Source organism: Heterocephalus glaber, unplaced genomic scaffold (assembly GCF_053883595.1).
Source record: "Heterocephalus glaber isolate CG9 unplaced genomic scaffold, H.glaber_assembly_v1.0 deba00001472, whole genome shotgun sequence".
NCBI classification, from domain to species: Eukaryota; Metazoa; Chordata; class Mammalia; order Rodentia; family Bathyergidae; genus Heterocephalus; species Heterocephalus glaber.
Genome location: NW_028258315.1, coordinates 91,448,302 through 91,472,073, shown reverse-complemented (window position 1 = coordinate 91,472,073; position 23,772 = coordinate 91,448,302). Strand labels below are relative to the sequence as shown.

Below are 23,772 nucleotides of genomic sequence, written 5' to 3'. Positions count from 1 at the left end.
CGATCTGGCACTTTCCACTACCACTGGGGCCTCTGAGGAGGCAGCCCTTAGCCCTGCCATTGTGGATGTAGTCTGGAGGAGGCTTTGGCCTTGAGGCTCAGAAGACGGGGGCCTACCAGCAGTTTGGTGGAAGGAGTGGTGACACCATTTAGGCCAGTTGGAGGGAAAGTGGCTTGTGAGCCAAGGGTTGGGGTTAGAAGTGTCAGCCATTCCATGCCCCCTTTTATCTGCCTTAAAATGCTCTCATCGTTATATAAGGAAACTGAGGTTCACCAGGGCCCCACACCGGGTTGGACACTTGGCTAGGAATAGAACAGGATCTCCCAGCACCTCTGAGGCCTCTTGCATACCCCAGTTCTTCTCCATTTCCCCAGCCCCTTTGGGTCCAAGGAGGGGTCCCAAATCCCTTTCTCCAGTCTCCAGATTTAGAAGAGAGTTGAGCAGTGTCTCCAAGGAATGCTAGGGAAGGCTGCAGTCTCTTAAGACCTCTCATGAAGCCAGCAGTCCCTCCCTTTGGGGCCAGCTTCTCCTTCAGACCCCATTGCAGTGAAAACAGCCCTGTGGGCTGGAGGTGTGGCTCAGTGGTGAGCATGTGCTTAGCTTGAGCAAGGCCTGGGGTTCCATCTTCAGTCACAGGGGCAGGGAGAGGGAGAGAGAGAAGAGGCGGATAGGGACGGGGCGGGGGAGGAGAAAGGGAGGGAGCAGGAGAGGGAAGGCCCAGAAGGATGAAAGAGAGGGGTCGAACAACAGCCCGGTGAGTTGAGGGTTTAGAGCCCCAGCGAGCCAGGCTCTGGGTGTATGTGGGAGCTGAGGCCACTGGAACCTGGGAAAGGGCCAGGGCAGGGGTGGTGGGGGTGACCCTTCTTCTAGAAGTCATCCCTGGTCACCTCCCTCATTCCAGCCCTGCTGGCTTTCTGTCCTCTGTCTTGGGAGTGACTAAGTAGGCCTGAGAAGATTGGGCTCCTTGAGGCTGGGTGTTGGGGAGGGAGGAGGGCAGGGTCCTCACTCTGTGGAGTGCAGAACCAGGACAGGGTCTTCTGTTTATCCATTCTACCCCTGGACCTGGTGGGAGGAGGCGAAGTGCCCTTGGCTTGGGGGCCTCTGTTGCCTGGGGTTGGGGGAGCCAGTCCCTCCCACCTGCCAGCCTTGTTCCTTGAGTTCACTTAGCTTAGAGCCCTCCCACTTTAAACTCTCAAGCACCACTGCCTGGCTGGCTTGGATACGCTCACACAGGGGTTCAGAGAGCCAGGCTGCACTGGGCACTCACGCCATAGACACACGGTGCCTGCCCATGAGCCACACGTGGGCCCTCACCCACAGGCACATTCAGATGCCTGCCCCCACACACCACGCTGTGCCCATGCCGTGTTAGGAAGGGAGTCCTGCTCAGGGTCACACCCCAGCATGGTAGCTAGGGGTGGGGTGGGGGTGGGGTCTGGCATGTGATGGTGATGTTCAGGGTGCTGCTGGGACCAGGGGGTTGGGCCACACTGAGAGGTGGACTCTGCCCACGTGTCCAGTAGCTATCTGCCCATCTGGCCTAGGCACATAGGCTGACCATGGCTTGGCGCTGGAGAAGGGGAGCATGGGTGTGGAGGAGGTGCTATGTCAGCTGTTCGGTGCTGTTTGTGGCTGCTGCCACAGAGGAAGTAGACTGTTTGGTCATGGGGCCAGGGTGCTCAGAGGCTAGTGGGGGTCATACAGCTCTTCTGTGCCCCAAGTGTCGATCCCTGGAGAGAGTGGGGTTGCTGGGCTCTGGGGTTTGGAGGCAGGCAGGGTATTCTCCTGGGGTCCACTTTTCAAGGGGGTCACTTTTCAAGGCCAGAGCCCAGGGGACAGGCCCATATGTCCGAGGCTCACTTCCTCTGGACTGGCCAGGAAGTGGTTTCACAGTGGGACTGACCACCCGTCCAGCTGTGGCTTGCCCCAACCCTGTCCTGCTGCTGAGGGGAGCAGAGTCTGGCTGAGGGATTAGGCTAAGTCAGGGGCTCCAGAAGGATGGAGAGCCAAGGCATGAAGTCCTCTGCAGCCCCCACAACCCCTGCCCCTCTCTTGCTCTGAGCCTGTAAGCTATGGTTCAGCAGCAGGAGCTGTGTAGGCACAGCCCCTTGAGGGCTGAGGATGGTGGAGCCGCACCTCGGGGATTAGTCAGCATCAGGCAGCTGTGTGAATGACTAGGCAAGGGGCTTTGATGCTCAGTGCCCAGTTTCCTCTGATAAATGAGGTAATGATAATATCCACCTTTATGGAGTTATTCAGGAAACAACAGATAATGTAAGCAGAGTAGCTAGCACCATGCTTGGCTGGCTCATTGTCAGTGTTTAATGAGTAGAGACCATAGTCATGTGAGGCACATAGTGCTTGGTTCATAGTAACTATTCAAAACCCAGCAAGTGATACTCGTAATGTGCCATTATTATCTGATGGGCTGGGGACTGCCCCAGTGTCACAGGACCAGAGTAGCTGTGCAGCCTGGCTGAGAAGTCAGGATCCTCTGGCTCTCTCCTTCCCTCTCAGTTCTGCCTCCAGCAGCAATGCCAGGGGGTCCAGTAGCTCCTCTGAGAAAGGAGCTCCAAGTGGCCCCTCAGCCACCGCGCCCCCTCTTCCTCTCCCCCACCCCCTTTCAAAGGGAAGAAAATAGAACTCCTGACAAATGGATACAGGGGAGAGGCAGTCTGCAGCTGCCTGCTGCACCCTCAGGGATCCTCCTGTCTCCTGGCTCTGGCCTGCTGCAGGACTTCAGGCTTGGAGAATGGGCTGGGAATGAGGGGTGGGCGGTGAGCTGTGTGCCTTGTGGACCTCTGGGGTTAGCCTTTGGGCTGAGGAAGAGGGCAGACATCCGGGACTGCTGGAGGCTAGAGCAGTGGAGGAGCTAGAAATCCCTCTGCAAACACGTGCACGCCTGTGTCTATGTCACATGGCAGCCGGTGGCAGGGGCCCGCCTGTCCCAGGGACACGCATGTCACCAGTAAGGACTGGGCTGAGCTTTGGTCTTCACTGTTTGGAATCAAGAGGCTGGGATGTGGTGCTGAAGAATGGTATTGATGATGGTGTATCAAGCAGAGCCCAGGAAGCTAGAGGGCTGGAGACCAGCAGGGGCCAGGGCCTGGGCTGCAACTGTACGTGAGGACAGCCTGAAGGCTTGGGAGCAGGCAGGCACCTCTGCTGGCATCAGACAGACCCTGGTTTAATATTTACTGGCCAGGTACCTTTGAGCCAGGGATTGATGGCCCTGAGCCTCCCTTGCCACATCCATGAAATAGGTAGGTCAGGGAGTGTCCGTGTAGGACCTGAATGTAAAAAGGCACCACTGGTGGGGATGTGGGTGGGCAGGAAGACAGAACAGTAAGCATGGAGGGTCTTCAGTGGGAGGGACTTGGGTGTTGAGGGAGATGAGAGGAGTCATTGTGGCGGAGGCACCAGCTTGGGGGCAGGGCAGCTCCTGAGGGTAAGGGTGGGAGGTTGGGAGGGACAGTCAGGTGGAGGAGGCTGGGCTGATAGAAGGGGCAACGGGGAGCAATGGGGGCTTGAGCAGGGTTGAGAAGTCCCCTCTTGAGGCTGCTGCAGTGGGAGCATGGGGGCCAGAGAAGAAGAGGGAGACCTCTGTCTGGGCAGGCAGGTGCCAAGCCTGGGGATGGCACCAGTGGCGGGAGATGGGGGGAAGAAAGGTCCCCATCGCTGCAGAGGCAGACACCGTAGCAGGCTGTCCGGGGAGGGCAGGCAGGAGGAACACCGGCCCCAGGTGTCTGGCCTGCCAACCGCGTGAGCGTGGGCGAGGGCGCTCCTAGCAGATGAGGAGCACTCGGAGGCTGCTGTGGGCAGATCTGAGAGCTTCTAGACTCACATGGTGAGGCTGAGGGGGCAGGTGGGGCCTCATGTCAGCAGTGCAGGAGCATCTGGCTGAAAGTGGGTTGGGAGGGGAGGTCTCAGCAGGCCTCAGTGGGGAAGCTGGAGAGGCCTGGGCATGGGCTGGGTGACTGTCCCTCAGAGGTCCCTGCCCAGGCACCAGGAGGGCAGGCTTGTGGTGGCTGAGCTGCTGTTTTCACAACAGACACGGAAGCTTTGGATCATGTCTATGGCTGTGTTGGGTAAACAGGTGCAGTAGAGCAGCCAGGATCAGATGTCTGTGTGGTGTGGGCTGTGGGCCCGAGGGATGGGAAGAGGGCAGGCATTGTCTTGGGGGCCTCCGGTATTAGGACTGAAGAAAGTTTAGGGGCCTCCATTGTCAAGACAGAGAGGCCGAGGTCCTGAGAGGGGCGGCTGGCGATCTTGGCTCTGCTGGTGGACGCAGGCTGTGTTGGCCCGGCCTGCATGCTTCCCAGTGCAGCAGGCTAGAAACTGTAGAGAGCCTTTCTTCCTGTTAACTCAAGGCAGTTTGGGGGCCCCTCAGGTTACCAAGGGCAGCTAGAGAAGGATAGTTGGGCAACGGGAGAGGGCAACGTGTGTGCGCGGATGACAGTGGTGATAAGGATGGTAGTAGTGGCTTCTAGGTGTGGCCAGTGCCTTTGTGCCAGGCCCTGTGCGCAGCGTACTGTCTGTCATGTGCCAGATCAATGCCACACCCCGGGATGATGCCACATGCCTGTGATCCCAGCAGTCTGGGAAACTGAGGCAGGAGGTTTGCAATTTAGCAAGGCCCTGTCTCAAAAATAAAAAATAAAAAAAGAGCGAGTGTGAAGGCCCTGGGTTCAACCCCTAGTACCGCCCTGCCCCCGATCCAGTGCTGCATTACAGATGACACCAGGGAGGCTCGGCCATGCTCTGCAGCTCTGAACAAGACCTGTCCATCCCACTCAGGCACAAGCACACCAGCTCCTCTGCTCACTGCGTGTGGGCGGATGGCGCACTTTGTGGAATGGTCCTGCCTCTGTCTGCTCTCTCAAGATCCCTGAAGTGGGAAGGTACCCTCTGGGCCTTGCCTACCTCAGAGGAATGGACAGATAATAAAAGGCCTATGGGGCAACCTTGCCTTCTCCCAAATGCAAGCAGTTGTTTCTTATTGTAGACAATCAGGAGAATTCTGGGGATGCTCTGTGGGAGAGGAAGGGGCCAAGGAGTGAACTTGGGACTACTTTTGTGGGCTGGTAGGAGGGCTGTTCCCACTAGCAAACAGCCCCTAGCCCCACTGCAGCCCAATGGGCAGTTCCAGGACTGGAACTAGAGGCTTTCCACCCCTCCTTGGGTCTACCCTCTTGGCTCTGTGGCTTTGATTAAATTGCTCAACCGCTCTTTTTTTCTACCCAGTGAGCCTAGACCTGTGGAGGTCATGTGTGGGCTGTCCCCACAGGCAGAAATTTGAGCCTTCCCTCCTCTCATGCCCCAGGCTGGTGACTGTCACTTGTGGCCCCAACCTCAGCCCCCTCAGGGCCCTCAGGAAAGTGGGCACCCTGTGAGGTGCCTGTCCTGCTCACCCCTTCCTTGACCACTTTGGATTTGCCCCTCCCGTCCCCTCTCTGTCTCCCTAGCCTCGTGCCCCAGGGGGACTGCCAGATCCTACTTAGGCATACAAGGCCCTTCCAGGCATGTGTCTTCATCTCCATGTCTGCCTGGAGGGTGCCAGTGCCTGTGTGTATGTTATAGCATGGCGTCCCATGTGCATGTAGCTACAGCGTGGCTGGGTGTGGTCTGTGTGTTGCACGTGAGAGCTGCTAAGCGGGGTGCATTTATGTGTGTGTGCCCCTGAGTATCATTTGCACACACGTGTCCCTGTGGCTGCCGATAGGTGTGAATGTCCAGCTGCGAGGGAAGCTTCCGCGGGAAACTGTTTGGGTTGGTGGCTGTGCCCGTGTGTGCACACGTGTGTGGTTATTCTTGGAAAGGCCCAGATCCACTCCCTCACCCCACTTGGCTCCTCACGGAGGACCCCTTGTCCTCAAAGGAGCTGCCTCTCTGGGTCCTGCCATGCAGGGGCCTTTGTTCCCCTCTCAAGATTACCTGGAGCCCTCCCTGTGGCTGAGCCAGGGGAGTGGCAGCTGGGGGGCCCCAGACCTGTGCCCCAAGTCCCCTAAGTGAAGCCCTGCCCCAACCTGTGCTGGTCCCTAGTCCTGCCATTAGGACCCTTCCAGTCCCTCCGGCAGCCTGGGCTGTGACCCTGAGATTGGAGGCCCCTCCGCCCTGGCCGGCCCTAGCCCTCTCACTCCCTGTTGTCACTGTTTGATGAAGGAAGGTGTGGTTTTATCCTGCTCTGTGACTGTGAGTTTCATCACCCCGCCGGCTGGCCTGCGTGTCTTGTCCTTTTGGTGCCCTCGAGCTGAGCCTGAGGGGAGCTGGGGGTTACCTGGGACCTCTCGCCCCCACCTTGCTGTTCGCAGAATCGTGTCACCACATTTGTTCCCTGACTTCCACTGGATGGTTAGGATGGAACCACCCCCCTTGCAGTCACCAAAGGTACAGTCATGCCACCTGGGCCCCACTGATTCCCACTGGATTCCAGGGCCTGGGCTGGACCTGGCAGTAGGATTTCTGAAATGTCCCGGAGAGTCAACTGCGTAGCCAGGGCTGAGAAGACTGAGCTAGCGGCGGAGACAGCCCTAGACAGCAAAGCCTGGTCCTCACATTCAAATGACCCCAGATGTCAGCAGGGAGGCAGCTGGCTTCCTGGGGAATGGGGAAGGATCCCCAGGCTTGGCCTTTCACACTGCCTGGAAGGATGTGAGGGCTCAGGAGGAGGACGTTTTGGCTGAGAAGCCAGCTGTGTGAGTACCTAGGCGCTCCCCCCGCCCGTCCCAAAGCTTGATTATGGAGCCTGTGCCCAGAAGCAGCATCCAGTGCTCCCTGTCACCTCTCCGTTACCTTGCCCTCTCAGCCGCAGGGGCAGATCAAGACACCTGTTGTCTCTGAGTCCCTGGGAGCTTAAGGTTAGAAAGGTATGGAGTGGCCAGAGCAGGATTTGAGATGGAGCGCAGGCCAAGGCAGGGTGTGGGGTGCCTTGAGTGCCAGGCTGAGGTCTGGGCTTTGTGTCAGGGCAGTGGGAGTCCAGGAGACGCCCACTGTGAGAAGAATGGCTGGGGCGTGACACCCCCTGAAGGACAGGAGTGAGGAACAGCAGAACTCCGGGGAGTCTGAGGATGAGAGTCCGAAGGCAGTGGTTGGTCCGCAAGAGGTGAGAGAGAGGTCGAGGAGGAGCCCTGGTCAGGCATGAGGTGCCAGTGCTGGCCAGGAATGCAGTGGCGGCATCCCTGCTCTGGGACTCGGCTGTGGCCTAGGCACTTGGGGCGAGGATGGGCCATGGTGGAGGGGTCTTAGAGTAGGTTTGCCAGCCTTTCCTTCCCCGCCTCCCGCTCCTCTTGCTGAGCCCATTTCCGGGGCTGTGAAGCCCCTGTGGCCTCCTTGACCTAGTGCCGTCTGGGAAGGCCATCTGGGAGGCCGCCCATGCTGGCAAGCTACCCTCCCTGCCTCCCGGCCTGGCGGCCCTTTGCCTGCCATCAGGGCCAGCTCTGCTGTCACCTGCTGATCACACTGATCCCCACTGTGTCCTGCACCCTGACCAGACACGTCAGCCCTTCCCCGCTTCCCTCAAGGCCTAGGACTGCATCCCCAGGAGGGCCCACTTTGCTGCCACCTGCCACCCAGTTTTGCTTGGCAGCAGAGGCACCTTCCATGGACAAGGGGCAGGGGCCAGTCCAAGGTTGGTCAGGTGTGGAGGGGAGGGGAGAGGGGTGCAGGGGAGAGGGCTCCCCTGCTCTCTTGCCCGCCCCGCTCCCGTGTCTGCTGCCAGGGGCTGTATCTGATCTCTCCTTGAGCCTGTTCACATAGTCCCTGGACAGCCTGGCCATCTCCAGCTCCGTGTACTTCTCTATCCAGTGCACATCACCTGGGGCCTGTGAGGCAGAACTGAACACCAGGGGAGCGAGCCAGAGGACCCCCTGCGCTAGACATTGGCCTCATGTTCCCCTCTGTACAATGAGACGGGCAGGTCAGCCTCCGAAGGCCTATCTTTTGGAGACATTTTAGCTTGGTGGGTTTTATCTTTGACCTTTGACAAAACTGTTTCAAGCAAGTGACTTGTAGAAAAATTAGGAAATGCATTTCAGCTCCTGCCGGTATCCCGGCCTACTTTGCAAGGATACGTCTGCTCGCTTGTGGATATGCAGCTATACACTTGTCCGTTGGGGGTCACCCAGCTGGAGCTCTGACGGTACAGCCACTCTGGTCACCTTGAGGCTGGCTTCACTCACCTTCCTGGACTGGCTGGAATCAGGTTTCTATTTGCCCTGGAGGAGGTGACCTGCCTGCTCTGGTCTGGTCTGACTACTGCCTTTCTTTACCTCCAGGGTGCTGGTCTAGGGCAGGGTAGGGAGCTGGGCCAGTTCCCCGGGTTTTGGCAACTAGAGGTTAGTCCAGGTCAGAGGAGAAGATATCAGTTCAGGGGATGGGGGTCCTTAGGATTAAGCCTGGGCCTCAGCCGGGAGTAGGAGTTGGGATGAGTAAATACATTGATCAAGTGTAGCTCTTCTACCCTTACTACAGTATTTTCTGGCTTTGTGTGTTGTTTGTATCTGCTATTCTTGGCATATTTGTCTCCATCTCTACCCTTTCTGTCCCTTCATCTTCTCTTCCCAACATAGAGTGGAAAGAGTATGAATTGCAACATGAGCCAGGCCTGAATTCAAACTCAGTGGCTGTGTGACCTCGGCAAGCCCCTTAACCTCTCTCAGCCTCTATTTCTCCATCCCTAAAATATCCATCCCCTGGGGGCTACATAGGGACAAAGTGAGCTAAGCCAATTAGCTGATCTGGCACACTGTCCACTTCAGAAAAGGACAGGCCCTAAAAATGGAGAAGCTAAGAGTCAAATCTAAACCACTGGACCCTGAATCCAGTGCTCTCTGCTTCAAAGGGCTGCGTCTCCTGTGGGCTGAAGAAGCAGGCGCAGGGAGGCTCGGAGCCCACAGACTGTGAGGAAGGCCTGGCTGGTCCCCATGGAGGGCTGTGTGGGGTTCGGCCCTCGCTACCCTCTGACCGTGCAAAATTGTGATGAGTCTGAGGCTGAGCCAGTGGCCTTCCTTTGGGGGCCCATGGGCCTAGGCTATTTGCATGGACGCTATAAATAAGAGGCACACCTTGCTTTTGTGCAGCTGCCTCACCCCTCACCTTTCCACTGCTGCTCCGACGCTTCCAGGTAGGCGGGTGGGATCTGACTGCATTGAACAGAGAGGGCACCATGGCCCGAGAGGCCCTGGACCTCTCAGGGCCACACAGCGGTAGAAGCAGATGCACTCATGGTATCTGTCTCCTTTCTGGGTCTAGATAGTCCAGTGGAGGGCCAAGGGGTGGAAGCATCAGACTAAGTCCTTTACCTTAGTATTAGTCCTGGGAAGCTGGAGCTAAGTGATCTGGCCCTAGGGGTCCTGCCGGGTAGCCCGTGGTGTTCCAGAGACCATGGGTCCTCTGCTCATGTACTGTGGCCTGGCTGTGCAGGTTTAGGGCTAGGGCCCTGCCACTGTGGGTGTGGCTTTCCTTCCAGTGGCTTCTGTGAGCAGCAGCTGCTGAGTGTGAGCCCAAGGGCAGGCCTGGGGGTTGGTCCTGGGCCCTGCCTCATTCTCCCAAGGTTTCTCTGTCCCTTCTCCATGCATCCCCATGCAGAGCTCCTGCTGGGCAGACTGGGGGCAGAGTAAGCCATGGAGCCTGCAGGCATTAGGGCTGGGCCCCATGGCGAGGTGGCAGGGAGAAGTTGGCCAGCAGGTGTGCAGAGTGCTGGATGCCTGTGTTCCTTCAGATTTGATTTTCTGAGACATGGGGTCAGTAACCAGGACTGTCTCCTCAAACTAGTAAGCAGATGGCAGAGATGCATGTTGAGGACTGGAAAGAGGTGCATGAGTGAGAGGTGGCAGGAGGGGCCAGGTATCCTTTCTGCTTGGGCGTTCAGGACCCCAACCTGGACTCCTACACACTCAGGGTCAGGCCCAGGCAGCTTCTTCACTCCACCATCAGCTGAGCTCCTGCCACATCCCACTACCCACTCCCATGACCTCACAGCTGCACACACTTCTGTGGGTGTGTAAGTCACACTCTGTAGACCCGTCACACCCACGTGCACCCTCACGCCTGCAGGAGCCCAGAGAAGAGCCCACAGCGCCCACTGCTGGCGCTCCCTCTTTGCCCACCAGGAGAATGTGGGTGGCTAGCTTGGTACCCAGTATGCGCTCACCTTCTGGCCTCAGGCCAGAGTCTTTGGGGCGGGGCTTAGGCATGAGCTTGCACACCTACTGTCTCTCTGACTGCAGGAACCAGGTCCTGGCAGGGGATGTGGTGGGAACTGCCCTGCCTGGTTCCTTCTCTGCTCTGGTTGTTGGCTTCAGAGGACTGGCTTTGCCACAGGGCTGGGCTGCAGGCTGAGGTCAGTGTTTCCTGTGAGCTCATCTGGGCTGGGAGCTCCCAGAAGACCTGACCCCTGCTCTGGCTGCCTTGCACAGGAGTGGAGGGAGCTCTTCCAGGGGCCAGGCAGCTGTGGTGTGTGTTTGTGCGTGTGCACGTGTGTGGGGGTGAGGGTATGTGCCTGTCTGCCCCAGGTACCCAGCTTCTGTTCCAGGTGGAGTACGTGTGTGTGCGTGTGTGTGTGTGTGCAGGAACACAAGGGAGCATTCACTCGAACATGGTTATGGAGGACCCTTGTGTGTGGCTTGGGTCTGGAGGCCTATGTAGGAGTAGGAGTGTGTACATGTGGCTTATATACAAGTGTCCTCTACAAATGGCAACCCAGGAAGACACTTGGGGTCACCTCCTGTAGTGACTCTTGACTTGGGAAACAGCAAAGAAAGGGGTCGTGTGGAAGCCGACCCATGTGAATGTGCAAAGGGCATTCAGCGTTATGTTCAACATTAAAGTGGAGTTTCCTATTTGGGCGGAAAATCAGTTGGAAAGTGCAGGCAGCCTTCCAGGTAGCAGACAGCATGTGCCACCAAGGGGCTTGATTTCAGGAGGGTCAGGAACACTGTTGTGGGCAGAGCTTCTCACTGCCCCTGCTCTTGAACAAAGTGGGCGCTAAGTTAGTGGAATCTCAGCTTTCATTTCTGGCTCAGCCTTTGTTTCATTTTCCCCATCTGAAGAGTATGGTGCTTATTGCACCCCCGCTCATCCCCCTGGGTAGTTATGAGCAAACAGAACCAAAAGGGTTGCATGGGGCAGGGCAGGAGGAAGTGGGCGAGGGGGGCTGTCCTGCCCCTCTTAGTAGTTGACTGCTGGCACTGAGGCGTGGAAACCAGCACATACTAGGCCCCTGGCACCTGGGTAGGTGCCCAGCAATTGGCTGCTAAGGGGGCCACTGGGTGACTCCCCAGATGAGTCTTGGGGCCCAGTTTTAGAGAAGAGTGAAGATATGCCTTGGCCTGGGGTAGACTGACAAAGGCTGCCCAGTGGCCTCATGTCACATCTGGTTTTACCAGGGTTGCCAATTTCCCAATTTGTAACACTGGCCACTGAGACTAGTGCACTTTATGTGCCACATGGGCCAGATTCAACAGAGTGAGTGCCCTGTGGCTCCTGGCTGCCCTGCTGTGCCCCCTGCTCTCTGGCTTCACCCCTCTCTGTTCACAACCCTGCTATAGGCCCCCCCCCCACCATGGCACCATTCCTGCGCATCGCCTTCAACTCCTACGAGCTGGGCTCCCTGCAGGCTGAGGATGAGGCGAGCCAGCCTTTCTGCGCTGTGAAGATGAAGGAGGCACTCAGCACCGGTAGGACTGGGGCTGCACCCTGGAGAGGGCTGTGGGGCTCAGCAGGGGGGCTGGAGGGGACCTTCCTGTCCCTAGATCCTGTGAGGGGTCCTTCTCTTCCTTGTCTCCCTGCCCTCCGCAAGGGTGGACTTAGGAAAGCAGAGGCTGCCCAGTCTCTACAGGGCCTCAGGCCTTGGATTTCCTGCCCCATTTTTTGACCCCACGTTTTGCACATGTCTATCTGAACCCGGCGCTGTGCTGGTACTGAGGGCCATGCCCTGAGACAGACCTGGCCCTGCCCTCTTGGGGCTCGTACTCAGGCAGGGGAGCTGAACTTGTCAGCAGGCCATGAGAGCTGTGGTGAGGAGGCCTGGAGAGGGCACCGTGCCAGCTTATGGTGGGAAGGACTTCCAGAAGAGCCACACCTCCACTATTCCCTTGCGCTGTGTCCACCTGGCCATCCTCTGCTCGCCCCTTGGGCCAGCCAGTGGGCGCTAAGGCTGGGTCAGGCCCTGGCTTTGACCGCTCCAGTCTCATCACAGCTGTGGCTTAGTGGTTATTGGGGGAGGGCCCGTGTCTCTGACTGGACCTGGGGCTGAGGAGGACAGGTGCCGTGTGTAACTTTTATCTCTTCATGTTCCTCACCTCCAACTGTGGCTGACATTTGGCAGCTCTCAGCACGTGTTCACTGAGTGAAAACATCTAGAAGGGGACATTTAAGTGGAGCTAGGACAGTGGTGGCGAACCTGTGGCACTTGGGTTATTTGTTTTTCTTTTAAAACATAAAGTGTTAATGTAGGAGTTGTTTTTTTCTAAACTAAAACCTCAGTATTCAGGTTTAATTGCAGTACTGGTATTTTGAGATAAATAAGTGGGTTTGGGGTTGCAGTTTGGGCACTCGGTCTCTAAAAGGTTTGCCATCACTGAGCTAGAACAAAAAACGTCATGAGAGGGAAGAACAAGAGCAAAGACCTAGAGGTGGGACCGACAGAAGACCCTTGGGCCAGGAGAGGCAGCAGATTCTGCTAGGCTGGAGGCTGAAAGGGAGGGACAGAGAGGCCCTGGCCTGACCTTGCCTGCCTGGCCCTGTTGCAGAGCGAGGGAAGACATTGGTGCAGAAGAAGCCAACCATGTATCCCGAGTGGAAGTCCACGTTTGACGCTCACATCTACGAGGGCCGCGTCATCCAGATCGTGCTGATGCGGGCAGCTGAGGAGCCCATGTCAGAGGTGACCGTGGGCGTGTCGGTGCTGGCTGAGCGCTGCAAGAAGAACAACGGCAAGGCTGAGTTCTGGGTGAGGGGCATGGCGGGCAGGGGGTGCGGGGAAGGCACCAGCCTGGCTCAAATCCTGGCTCTGTGATCTTCCAGGTCCTCAGCATCTTTTGAGCCTCTTTCTGCTCGCTCATATAAGAGAAGAGGCTACTAAAAGCCCTCCCTCAGGGCCTGTTGTTAGATGAAACAGGCCCCGGCATGTCAAGGGCTTGTTGGAGAACCTGACATGAAGTGGGTGCTAAAGGAAGCCATCTTCCTTGTTGCAACTACTTTTGTCCCTGTAATTTCGAAAAGGCAGGATATCACCTAATAAAATATTTCCAACTAGATGAAAGGCTTCGTGCCTGCCCTAGCGAGGTGCTGATTGTTCTGCTTCTTTTTGGAGTCTTGCCCGATGTTCCAGGACTAGGCAGGCATGCGGAACAACATCCTGATCTTTAGCAGCAAAGAGGTGGGAGAAGGGGAAGGTTGGCTGCCCTACCCACTCACCTGCTGAAACTGGGTCTCTGCACTCGCCTGTGGCCACATGGCCACATGGCCACGTGCATCTGTGGTAGGGCCCTGGGGAGCCACAGGAGGCCGCACTCACAGAAACCGCCAGGTTACCTGTGGGTTCCTTGTGACCATCAGAGGCTCTGATCAGCCTCCGTGAGCCAGCACTGGGGAGAGCTGGACCCGGGCGACCCTGAGCCTTGAGCAGCCACGCAGGCATAGAGGGGTCCCTGGCTGTGTGCTCTCTGCTCCCCCAGGGAGGATGTCCCAGGCAGGTCTGCGTCCTGAGGGGGTCAGGGGTGGGCATGGGACGTTCCCTTCCTGTTCTGCGCCTAGGCCATGTGGCCTGGTGGGGCGTAGGCCGGACCCTTTCACTTCCCCAAATGTAATAATACCCTGGGTGCTGGGTAGGGGCGGGGCCGGGTGGGCGGGGCCTGCCCACCGGGCAGGTAGGTTTCTTGGCCTTGGGGGGCAGCGTGGGGGCGAGTCTGTGTCTGATCAGGCCCAGGCCCGCCCTCACTGACTTGTTCCCCTCCTGCCCTCACAGCTGGACCTGCAGCCGGAGGCCAAGGTGTTGATGTCTGTGCAGTACTTCCTGGAGGACGGGGGTGAGTCCCCACAGGGCTCGCCCTGGAAGGGCCTGCAGGGGTGCTGCCCTCCCGACTGGTGGGCTGACGCACCTCTCCAACATTCCTCAGACTGCAAACAGTCTATGCGCAGTGAGGAAGACGGCAAGTTCCCCACCATGAACCGCCGCGGAGCCATCAAGCAGGCCAAGATCCACTGCATCAAGAACCACGAGTTCATCGCCACCTTCTTTGGGCAGCCCACCTTCTGTTCCGTGTGCAAGGAGTTTGTGTGGTGAGAGCCGGGGCGCCCACTGCTGGTGGTGCGGGGTGAGAGGCCCAGCCCGCAGCTCTCCTCGCTCACCCCGCCTGGCGCTTTCCTTTCAGGGGCCTCAACAAACAAGGCTACAAATGCAGGCGTAAGTACCTCCATGGCCGGGCCGGCGTGGGCCCGGCTCAGCGCACCGTGTCTGGGTGGCCATTGTGTGCTCTTGAGTGCACCCCCATCAGGGAAGCCGAGTGGGCGGAGTGGCTGTGTCAGTGAGTGCGGGCCTCCTCACCCAGCTGGCCAAGGCCAGGCCCGGGTGCCCTCCCAGCCCTGTGTGCAGGCCCCGTGTAGGCCGTACTGAGTGTACACAGAAAGCCCAGGCCACCATCGGGGCTCTCCCCAGAGGTGGCCCGGAGACCTTTCCTAGCTCTTCCCTGCCTGCGCATGCACGAGGAGTTTGCCTGGGCCCTGGCGCGCAGCTGTGAGCACCCCTTCCTCTCGGTGGTGTGTGCAGCAGGCTGCTCTCCCACTTCCTAGCCGCGGGGCCTTTGCTAAGCTATTTTAATTGGTACCAGGGATCGAACTCAAGACCTTGCACTTTCGAGGCAGGTGGATACCACTGAGCTAAATCCCCAGCCCTGCTAAGCTATTTTAGCCCTCTGTGGCTCAGTTTCCTTGTCCATACACTAGGGCTAATAGAGTCAGTGCGAAGATGCAGTGGATTTGTAAAGCTGTATTTTAAGTGCCCAAGAGTTAAAGCACTTAACTGTGGTAGGAATTCAATATAAGATTTTTGTCATGATCTTGCATCTTTGTATGCATGTGTGGTGTCTTTGTGTTGGGGTGTGTTGGTGTGCATGTGTGAGGGTGAGTTTAGGAGATGTTTGCTCTCCTGCGATATAGAAGTACAAAGGGGAGAGCTCAGGCGTGGTGGCGCACACCTGTAATCACAGCACTCTGGGAGGCTGAGGCAGGAGAATTGCAAGTTTGAGCCCAGCCTGGGCAATTTAGTGACTTAAAGGCTGGGGATGTGGCTCAGTGCAAAGGGCCCTGGGTTCAATCCTCAGTACCACAGAAAAAGGCAGGAAGGCTCATTTATCCATTTGCATGCCTCACCTCTGCCCAGCACCCTGGCCACTGGGACTCCACGCACCTTCCCTGTTTCTGAGACTTTGCCGACTGGCCATCTCCCTTGCGCCATCTTTTCCTTGGCTTCTCCTTGAAGGCTGGCAGGAGGAGGGAAGAATCAAGCCCTGGGCCAAGGCCTCTGTGGGTGAGGGTGTGGGCGGTCAGGGAGAAGGCTGGCTTTGTGCAGAGTGCTGGACGGGCCAGTGGGTGCTGGCTCACAGCCTCTGCCCTTCCCCATTCTCCCCTCCCCCTCCTGGCCTGCTCCGTCAAGAATGCAACGCAGCCATTCACAAGAAATGCATCGACAAGATCATCGGCCGGTGCACCGGCACTGCCACTAACAGCCGGGACACCATAGTGAGCTGAGCCGGGGCAGGGCCTGGGGATCGCGGGGCTTGGCCAGGAGGGTGGGGCCTGGGCTCTCCCCACCCTTTCCTGCGGGGCTCCCTCTTCCTCCCAGTCCTAGGCCTCTTTGCCTCCGGCCTGGGCTCCTTGGGCCTCTCGCAATGCATGGGCTTTGGGAGAGTTAGGGGTGAAGGAAGGGGTTGGAGCTGGCCGTGACCCCTGACCTGCGATCCCCTCCCCTCCAGTTCCAGAAAGAGCGCTTCAACATCGACATGCCGCATCGGTTCAAGGTTTACACCTACATGAGCCCCACCTTCTGTGACCACTGTGGTAGCCTGCTGTGGGGGCTGGTGAAGCAGGGGTTAAAGTGTGAGGGTGCGTGCCCCCCCGCCTGTGAGCCCCAGCACCCCACCTGCCACATGACCGAGACAGGGCTCCACGCCTCTGAGCTGTGTCCTCGAGTTTAAAATGGGGGAGAAGTGGGACCCCGAGGATCAGTGCGAGGGCAGTGGGCAGCAGGTACTCCGCAGAGGCAGCTGCAGACCTCCCTTTCCTGAGGAGAAGCCAGAGACCCTGAGGGAAAGTGGTTTGTCCGGTTGCCCCAGCAGGCCTTCAAGGGTTTAGAATTAGGTCCTACATCTGATTTTTTTTCTGTTTTTAAATCATAAATCTTTGAAATGCTCATGATGCCTTCAGATATTTTTTCCCCTAAAGTCGGAAGTGCCAGGGGTCCCCTTTCTCCTGCCCACTTCCCCATGCTTGGCCCTGGCTGAGCAATGAGGCTGACTCCTGCTCCTCCTTCACCCAGACTGCGGCATGAACGTGCACCACAAGTGCCGGGAGAAAGTGGCCAACTTGTGTGGCATCAACCAGAAGCTCTTGGCCGAGGCCTTGAATCAAGTCAGCCAGGTGGGCATCGGCTGCAGGACACTGGACATGGCAGTGGGGTTGGGGTGGTCAGGGCTGCCAGCACTCTTGGGGAACCTCGGAGTGGGGCTTTAGACCCAGACCTCACTTCTGGAAGAGCTGATTGAAACATTTGGGGAGGAGAGCGGGGTGGGATTGTGCTCCTGAGAAATTGGTTATATAAGCTGTCTTTTTCTTTTTTGGTACCGGGGATCAAACTCGGTCCTTGTGCTTTTGAGGCAGCCGACAGAACCTCTGAGCTTAATCCCCGGCCTTATAAGCCATCCTTTACCTTCGGGTAAACCTGAAGGGTGGCAGGTTGGCTGTTGGACAACTTTGAACTAAGACCTGTGTGTGTGTGTGTGTGTGTGTGTGTGTGTGTGTGTGTGTGTGTGTGTGTGTGTGTGTGTGTGTGTGTGTGTAGTGTGTGTGGGATGCCATAAAACTTTAGGGTAAATTCTAGGATCAATCAAATAAAGTTAATGCAAAGCTTTATGAAGTGGTTAAAAAGGTGAGATTCAATTTGCAAGACTTGTATGAACTTCTGTGTATAGTCGGTTCCTTCCAGACCATGAGGGTTTCGCTGGGCTTTATTGGTGGGGTCACACACATCACCTGTGGGGCCTGGGCTCTGCCTGTGCTGGCCCCCTTGGCATTAGGGGGAGTTATGACTGGGGCTCCTCCTCCTGGGCTGGGAGCTCTGATCATGCTCTGACATCCAGCCTCCTTGCCTCTCTCCTTTCCAGAGATCTTCCCGGAAGCAGGACACGGGGTCTTCAGAGCCTGTCGGGATATACCAGGGTTTTGAGAAGAAGCCAGGAGTCTTTGGGGATGATGCCCCAGGTGAAGCTGAGTCCACTTCCCCCACTAAAGGTCCCATTTCCAATCAGGGCATGGCAAGGGCCTGTCCAATGAGTGCTGGGAAGAAGTGGCACCCAGGGGAGCAGGCCCTGTCCCTTCCTAAGCCTCTTACCCCACCGACCCCTGGGCTCTGGGGAAGGAGTCATGCCCACTGACACCTTAGTCAGGGGTGCCTTCTCTTGAGCAGACAACGGGACCTACGGCAAGATCTGGGAGGGCAGCACCAGGTGCAGGATCGAGAACTTCACCTTCCACAAGGTCCTGGGCAAAGGCAGCTTTGGGAAGGTGAGTGGCTTCGAGGCTCTGAGAGCCCAGGCAGCCCGGGCACCTGCTTCCTGCTGTACCCTGGCTATTTCCTGGTGGTTGGCCGCAGCCTTTCCCCTGTCCTGCCTGCTCAGCATCCCGCCCCCCCGGCAGGTACTGCTTGCCGAGCTTAAGGGCAAAGGACAGTTCTTCGCTGTCAAGGCCCTCAAGAAGGATGTGGTGCTGATTGACGACGACGTGGAGTGCACCATGGTGGAGAAGCGGGTGCTGGCGCTCGCCTGGGAGAACCCCTTTCTCACCCACCTCTTCTGCACCTTCCAGACCAAGGTGCCTGGCCTCCCAGTGTCACTGCCCAGGCGCCACGGTCCCCCTCTGAATCCCCAGGGCAGGGCCGTGTCTCCCCTCATTCCCCAGGGCAGAGTTGTCCCCCTCAGCCCGGGGCCCGTCCCTCTGCTTCCTGTGGGCTTTGCCTCCTCCTGCTCCTCAGCCTCTGCTCACTGCCCGCCTCCCCCAGGAGCACCTGTTCTTCGTGATGGAGTTCCTCAATGGCGGGGACCTGATGTACCACATCCAGGACAAAGGCCGCTTCGAACTCTACCGTGCCACGTACGCAAGGGCCCTTTCTTCCTTCCCTTCCTGGAGAAGCCAGCCCGGGCCAAGGCTGGACTTGGGGAGACCTGGGGTGGCCTGGGCCTCTGCACCATGTAGCGAGCCGGGGTGATGCATGAGCTCTGGCTGAGGGAGCCATGCAGATGCGCGTCCTGTCCGCTCCGTGGGCCGCAGCAGGGCAGTAACAGCAGAGCCTGGTGTGTGGCCGCAGACTGGCACTGTGGCGCTGCTGACCGGGTGAGTGCAGCGCGTGTACAAATCACATACGACAGGGAATTGGCTTACTTGGAGCTTTCCTCAGAATGTTCTGCCTCGGCCGCCAGCCCCTACTTGCCTGATACAAGGCGCGGTTGACCAGGCCCAGGGTATTCACAGCATTTCCTGGCCCTGGGCATGAGGTAGGGGGAAGCCCCTGAGAACCAGCCACTGATGCCAGAAGTTCTGGAATGAACTCTTCCTCTCTCTTGCTCAGGTTTTACGCAGCCGAGATCATCTGTGGATTGCAGTTTTTACATAACAAAGGAATCATTTACAGGTACAGGAGCTGGGGCCATGGGGGCTCTTGGGAGCGGTAGCACCAACCCTCCACATGTTTTCTGACATGCTCCAAAGGGGCCTGGCCCAGCTCCATCACTGCTTAGAGTAAGTCGTTAGCTGGGTATTTCCCTAAACATCACTCCAGTGCAGCTGAGGCTGGCATGGCTCAGGACCCATGAACTCCTGCCCATACTCAGTGTCATTTCAGGGAGGACAGCACTGAAAGCTACAGCATCCCCCTGCCTTGGGTCTACAAATCTCACCATGAAGCCCCATCTGAGCAATCTAATTTTCATCCAATAAATGATGGTCTTGTCCAGTGGTGGACTACTATATAGGCATGAAAAAAACTGAGGTCATACTCTGTATGTTGATGTGGGATGCTGCCAAGTGATACTGTCAAGTAGAAAACCAATCAGTGGGGTAGTGTATAGCAAGTACTAGTACTCAGGTTTCAAAAAGTGGGGTGAGATGCACAGTGTGATTTTCCATGCCTAGGATCGGGCTGGGGCATGCTTGGTGGTTGAGCTTAACAGAAGATGCACTTGGCCTTTTTCGCTCAGTTAGTGCTTGTTCCCCCATCTATAAATGATCTACTCAAAGGGCTAATGACAGCAATCAATGTGATCGCTGCCCTGTGAAGTCAGACAAATGTGAGCCCAGGGGTCTGTGACATTACCTCTTCCGAGGCTTGTTTTTGGCTTAGGGGAAAGGGCGTTGTATATCCAGCGCTCGGCGCACAGTGGGGTGCTTGGAGGAAGCACTGGGGCCAGCACCTCCTTCCCTTCTGCTGCCCTCCCTCTCTCATCCCTCGTGCTCTTAGGGAAAGCCCTGGGAAACAGGCACGTGGGGACCGGGCTGGGAGGAGAGGCCCTGTCTCTGATGACTCTATCCTCTGTCCCCAGGGACCTCAAGCTGGATAATGTGATGCTGGACCGGGAGGGCCACATCAAGATAGCTGACTTCGGGATGTGCAAGGAGAACGTATTCGGAGAAAACCGAGCCAGCACTTTCTGCGGGACCCCCGACTACATCGCCCCTGAGGTGAGGGAGCCGGCCAGGCCAGGCGGGGCTCCGAGGATGAAGGGCCCTGTGCCCCCACCCCGCCCCGCCCCGCCCCCGTCAGCACTGGCACCTGCCTCTGACAGCCGTTCCTCTCCAGATCCTGCAGGGCCTGAAGTACACGTTCTCCGTGGACTGGTGGTCCTTCGGGGTCCTCCTCTACGAGATGCTCATTGGTCAGTCCCCCTTCCACGGCGACGATGAGGACGAGCTCTTCGAGTCCATCCGCGTGGACACGCCGCATTATCCCCGCTGGATCACCAAGGAGTCCAGGGACGTCTTGGAGAAGGTGGGCGCCTTGGGCCGGGCCGGGCCGGGCCTGCCTTGGCCCGGGGCAGTTTGCTCATGGCCCTTGCCAGCTAACCAGTGCCTCTGCTGGCTTGCAGCTCTTTGAAAGGGACCCGGTCAAGAGGCTGGGAATGACAGGAAACATCAAAATCCACCCCTTCTTCAAGACCATCAACTGGCCTCTGCTGGAGAAGCGGAAAGTGGAGCCGCCTTTCAAGCCCAAAGTGGTATGTGATTCCCGCGCCCGTGATGGCCTGCTGCTTTGCCCTGCTTGTGTCCTGCACCATTCACACGCTTCCGTGTCCCTTCCTGCACGCTGCCTCCCGATCCCCCAGCACACTCAGTCAGGCTCCGCCCGTGTGTCATCCTCCCTCCTCCCTCACTCGAGAAACACTGGGAATTAGCCATCCAGCCCCCACTGTTTTCTTTTGGATTTTTGTTTTTCAAGAGATGGGGTCTAGGGCTGGGGATTTAGCTCAGTGGTTCCAGCGCCTTCCTCGAAAGCGAAAGGACCCGAGTTCGAACCCTGGTACCAAAAAAAAAAAAAAAGAGAGAGATGGGGTCTTTCTCTGTTGCCCAGGCTGGTCTTGAACTCTGGGCTCAAGCAACCCTCCCACCTCAGCTCCCAGGTGCCGGGACTACAGGTGCACGCTGCAGCGCCTGGCTGGCGAGCACCTGTTCACTGCATCCCTCTGGCACACACTGCAGGGGACAGGGCTCGGGGTGTCAGTCACCTCCTCACCTCCTCTCCTCGCTCCTCCAGCCCACGTTTCAGTGCGAGGTGGAAATGTGGACTCTGGACGGGGGTGCTGTGCTGGACTGCCTGGCGCATAGGGGTCGGTCTCAGGGCGTGGGTGCCCACGCAGGAAGCTCGAACACTGGCGAGAGCTGGGATTCAAGGCAGGATGAGGTGTCCCAGGCCACGTGCGGTCATTTGCCATGGGAGGGTTTGTCAGCCGGAGCCCAGGAGGCAGGGAATGGAGCGGTCTGAGAGGCCCCTTTGGAAGCAGGGATGGAGCGGTGAGGCCAGGGGAGGGCAGCCCCGGGGCAATCCACGAAAGCCCAGAATCCAGAAGCCTCCAGGGACAAGAGTGAGAGAGCAGGCAGGCTGGAGCCTCGGGGCAGCTGTGGTCACAGTTCCTCTCCCCACGCCCTTTCTCTCCCCTGCTTCCCCTCACCTGCCAGGACGCATTGTTCCCTTCTGGAAGCCTCTGTAATGTGCCCTACATTAGTGCTTTGAGGCTACAGGGCACTTCCCCTACTGGGCCTCCCGAGCTGCCGGGCAAAGCATTAACAGGCCAGCCCTGGTGTGAGGAGAGCACCTGGCATTCGGTGCTCCTGGCTCAGATTGCTTTCTTCCTCTGCGCTGGGCACCATATAGCAGGCGTGATGACGAGCACAGGGACCTGTGCAGGGTGGGCCCAGGACTGAGGTGTAGCTCGGCCACTGACTGCTCTCCTAGCATGCGCAAGGCCCCGGGTTTGATCCTTAGCACCGCAAAACAATAAACAAAAGTGAAAATAAAGACCTGGTTCCAGATGAGGGTGGGTGGGCACGCCTGTAATCCCGGCACTCTGAGAAGCTAAGCCAGGGGGATCACAAGATTGAGCCCAGCCTGGGCAATGTAGTAACTTAATGAGACCTCGTCTAGCAATAAAACAAACAAAAGGGCTGCAGGACATAGCTCAGTGCACAGGCCTTGGGTTCCATCCTCCGAGCCAAAAGTAAAACAAAACAAAACAAAACAAAAAGACCTGATCAAAATCCTTGTCGCTACTCTGGCACATGGCAAGGCTCTGATTTCTCTGCGCTCTCTTCCTCATCTCCGGGTAGGAGAGTAGCACCTACCTCTCAGAACCGTGGTGCGGAGTTAATAAGGTGATACTGGGAAGTGGACCCAGGGTACTTGAATCTGCTAGTTTTCAAAGGAAGGCCAAAATCTGGGTTTTTATGTCATATTGCCAAATTGGAAATATTTGCTGAAATCCCATCAAAACCATGCAAGGGGTGGGCAGGGGTGTAGCTCCATGGTAGAGCACTTGCCTGGCACGTGCAAGGCCCTGGGTTCCATCCCAGGTGCCATTAAAAACAAAACTCTCCCCAAGTCCAGTGCTGGGCCAAAGGATTGTACCTGCAACTTGGTTCAGTGCGGCATGAGGGGCCACCCCGCCACGCTGTTACCGTCTGCCATATCCTGAGGAGCGGGAAATCTGCAGGCTTCCCGTAAACAACCTGATAGCAAATATTTTAGGCTTTGCAGACGGTAAAGAAGCCAGAGACAAGATGTTCACAAGTGGACTAGTTGTGAACTCATAAAACTTTATTTATGGGCACTGGGATTTGAACTTCATTTTCGCATGTCATGAAATATCATTCATTTGATTTTTTTCCCAACCATTTAAACATGTAAAAGTCCTGTTTAAACGGGGGCGGATGAGAATTGGCTCCTAGGCCCCTGCTCAGGAGTGGAGCAAGCCCACCTGTCGTTCACCCCGCCCAGAGCACCTGCTCACTCCTCGTCCCCGAAATGGGGCTGCTGTGGAGCTGCTTTCCTGGCCCGCCCAGCCAGGACCCCAGGCCTGGGTGCCCACCAAGGAATTGGGAGCACAGTCCTGGGAAACTTGGGAGCCTCGAGGACCCCCCCAGCACCCATGCACCCACCTCTGCTTGCAGAAATCCTCCGGAGACTATAACAACTTCGACCAGGAGTTCCTGAATGAGAAGCCACGCCTGTCTCACAGTGACAAGAACCTCATCGACTCCATGGACCAGACGGCGTTCGCGGGCTTCTCCTTTGTGAACCCCAAATTTGAGCACCTCCTGGAAGCGTAAGGCTGGCAGACATGTCCTCCAAACCCTGGGTGGAGCAGGCTGACTCAGCCGGGTGGGCACCTGCCCGCTGCCCACTGAGCAGCACTGTGACTGTCCCACCTTCCGCTGCCTCCCTGACCCGAGGGGCTCAGCTCCTGCCAGCTGGGCTCTCACGGTACTTCCTTTGTGAACTGTGTGTGAATTTGCTTTCCTCTGCCCCAGAGGGAAACTGTAAATCCTGTGTTTCATTACTTGAATGTAGTTATCTATTGAAAATATATATTATATATATATACGTATACATATATATATATATAATAGGCTGTATATATTGCTCAGTAGAGAGAAAGCATGCGGGGGACTGGTGATATGTTGATCTTTTTAAAATATATATTATATATATATATCCAAAAAGGGAAAAAAGGATCGTAATGTGTTTGAACCACCGGTTCTTTTATGTGTGTGTCTAAATAAATACTGAATGTACCAACCTGGCTGTGGGGCGTTTGTCCCAGGAAGCTGGTGGCTGCTCCCATTCTGGCAGCTTTGCTGAGCAGAAACCCACTGAGCTGTTAGTTGCAGCCTCAGACTCCTGGGCCTTCATGCAAATGTGTTTGTAATTATGGGTTTCCATTGGCCCTGGGGCCCCAGGCCTAAAGTGGAAGCTTTTCTGGGGGGGCCCTGATGTCCCTGTGTGGTAAGGGGAGG

General features: G+C 57.2%; 1 protein-coding gene across 7 annotated transcripts in view; it reads left to right on the top strand.

Moving 5' to 3' along the window:
* Prkcd (protein kinase C delta) overlaps positions 1-23,554 on the top strand; it is a 32,273-nt gene extending 8,719 nt beyond the window's left edge. For 4 of the 7 annotated variants that reach the window (XM_087181530.1, XM_087181531.1, XM_021244023.2 and 1 more), the window contains 17 exons: positions 11,547-11,675; positions 12,750-12,949; positions 13,967-14,027; positions 14,118-14,280; positions 14,373-14,404; positions 15,653-15,738; positions 15,972-16,101; positions 16,535-16,635; positions 17,379-17,475; positions 17,681-17,778; positions 17,911-18,084; positions 18,272-18,363; positions 18,839-18,901; positions 19,809-19,947; positions 20,066-20,254; positions 20,352-20,480; positions 22,927-23,554. In XM_087181530.1, the coding sequence (XP_087037656.1) occupies positions 11,561-11,675; positions 12,750-12,949; positions 13,967-14,027; positions 14,118-14,280; positions 14,373-14,404; positions 15,653-15,738; positions 15,972-16,101; positions 16,535-16,635; positions 17,379-17,475; positions 17,681-17,778; positions 17,911-18,084; positions 18,272-18,363; positions 18,839-18,901; positions 19,809-19,947; positions 20,066-20,254; positions 20,352-20,480; positions 22,927-23,085 (2,028 nt within the window). In that variant the 5' untranslated portion in view covers positions 11,547-11,560 and the 3' untranslated portion in view covers positions 23,086-23,554. Of the gene's footprint in view, positions 1-6,311; positions 6,388-11,546; positions 11,676-12,749; positions 12,950-13,004; positions 13,691-13,966; positions 14,028-14,117; positions 14,281-14,372; positions 14,405-15,652; positions 15,739-15,971; positions 16,102-16,534; positions 16,636-17,378; positions 17,476-17,680; positions 17,779-17,910; positions 18,085-18,271; positions 18,364-18,838; positions 18,902-19,808; positions 19,948-20,065; positions 20,255-20,351; positions 20,481-22,926 lie in introns of those variants that run through there. The other 3 variants (XM_087181532.1, XM_013065426.3, XM_021244026.2) reach the window with 3 other exon arrangements.
* Positions 23,555-23,772: the final 218 nt, after the last annotated feature.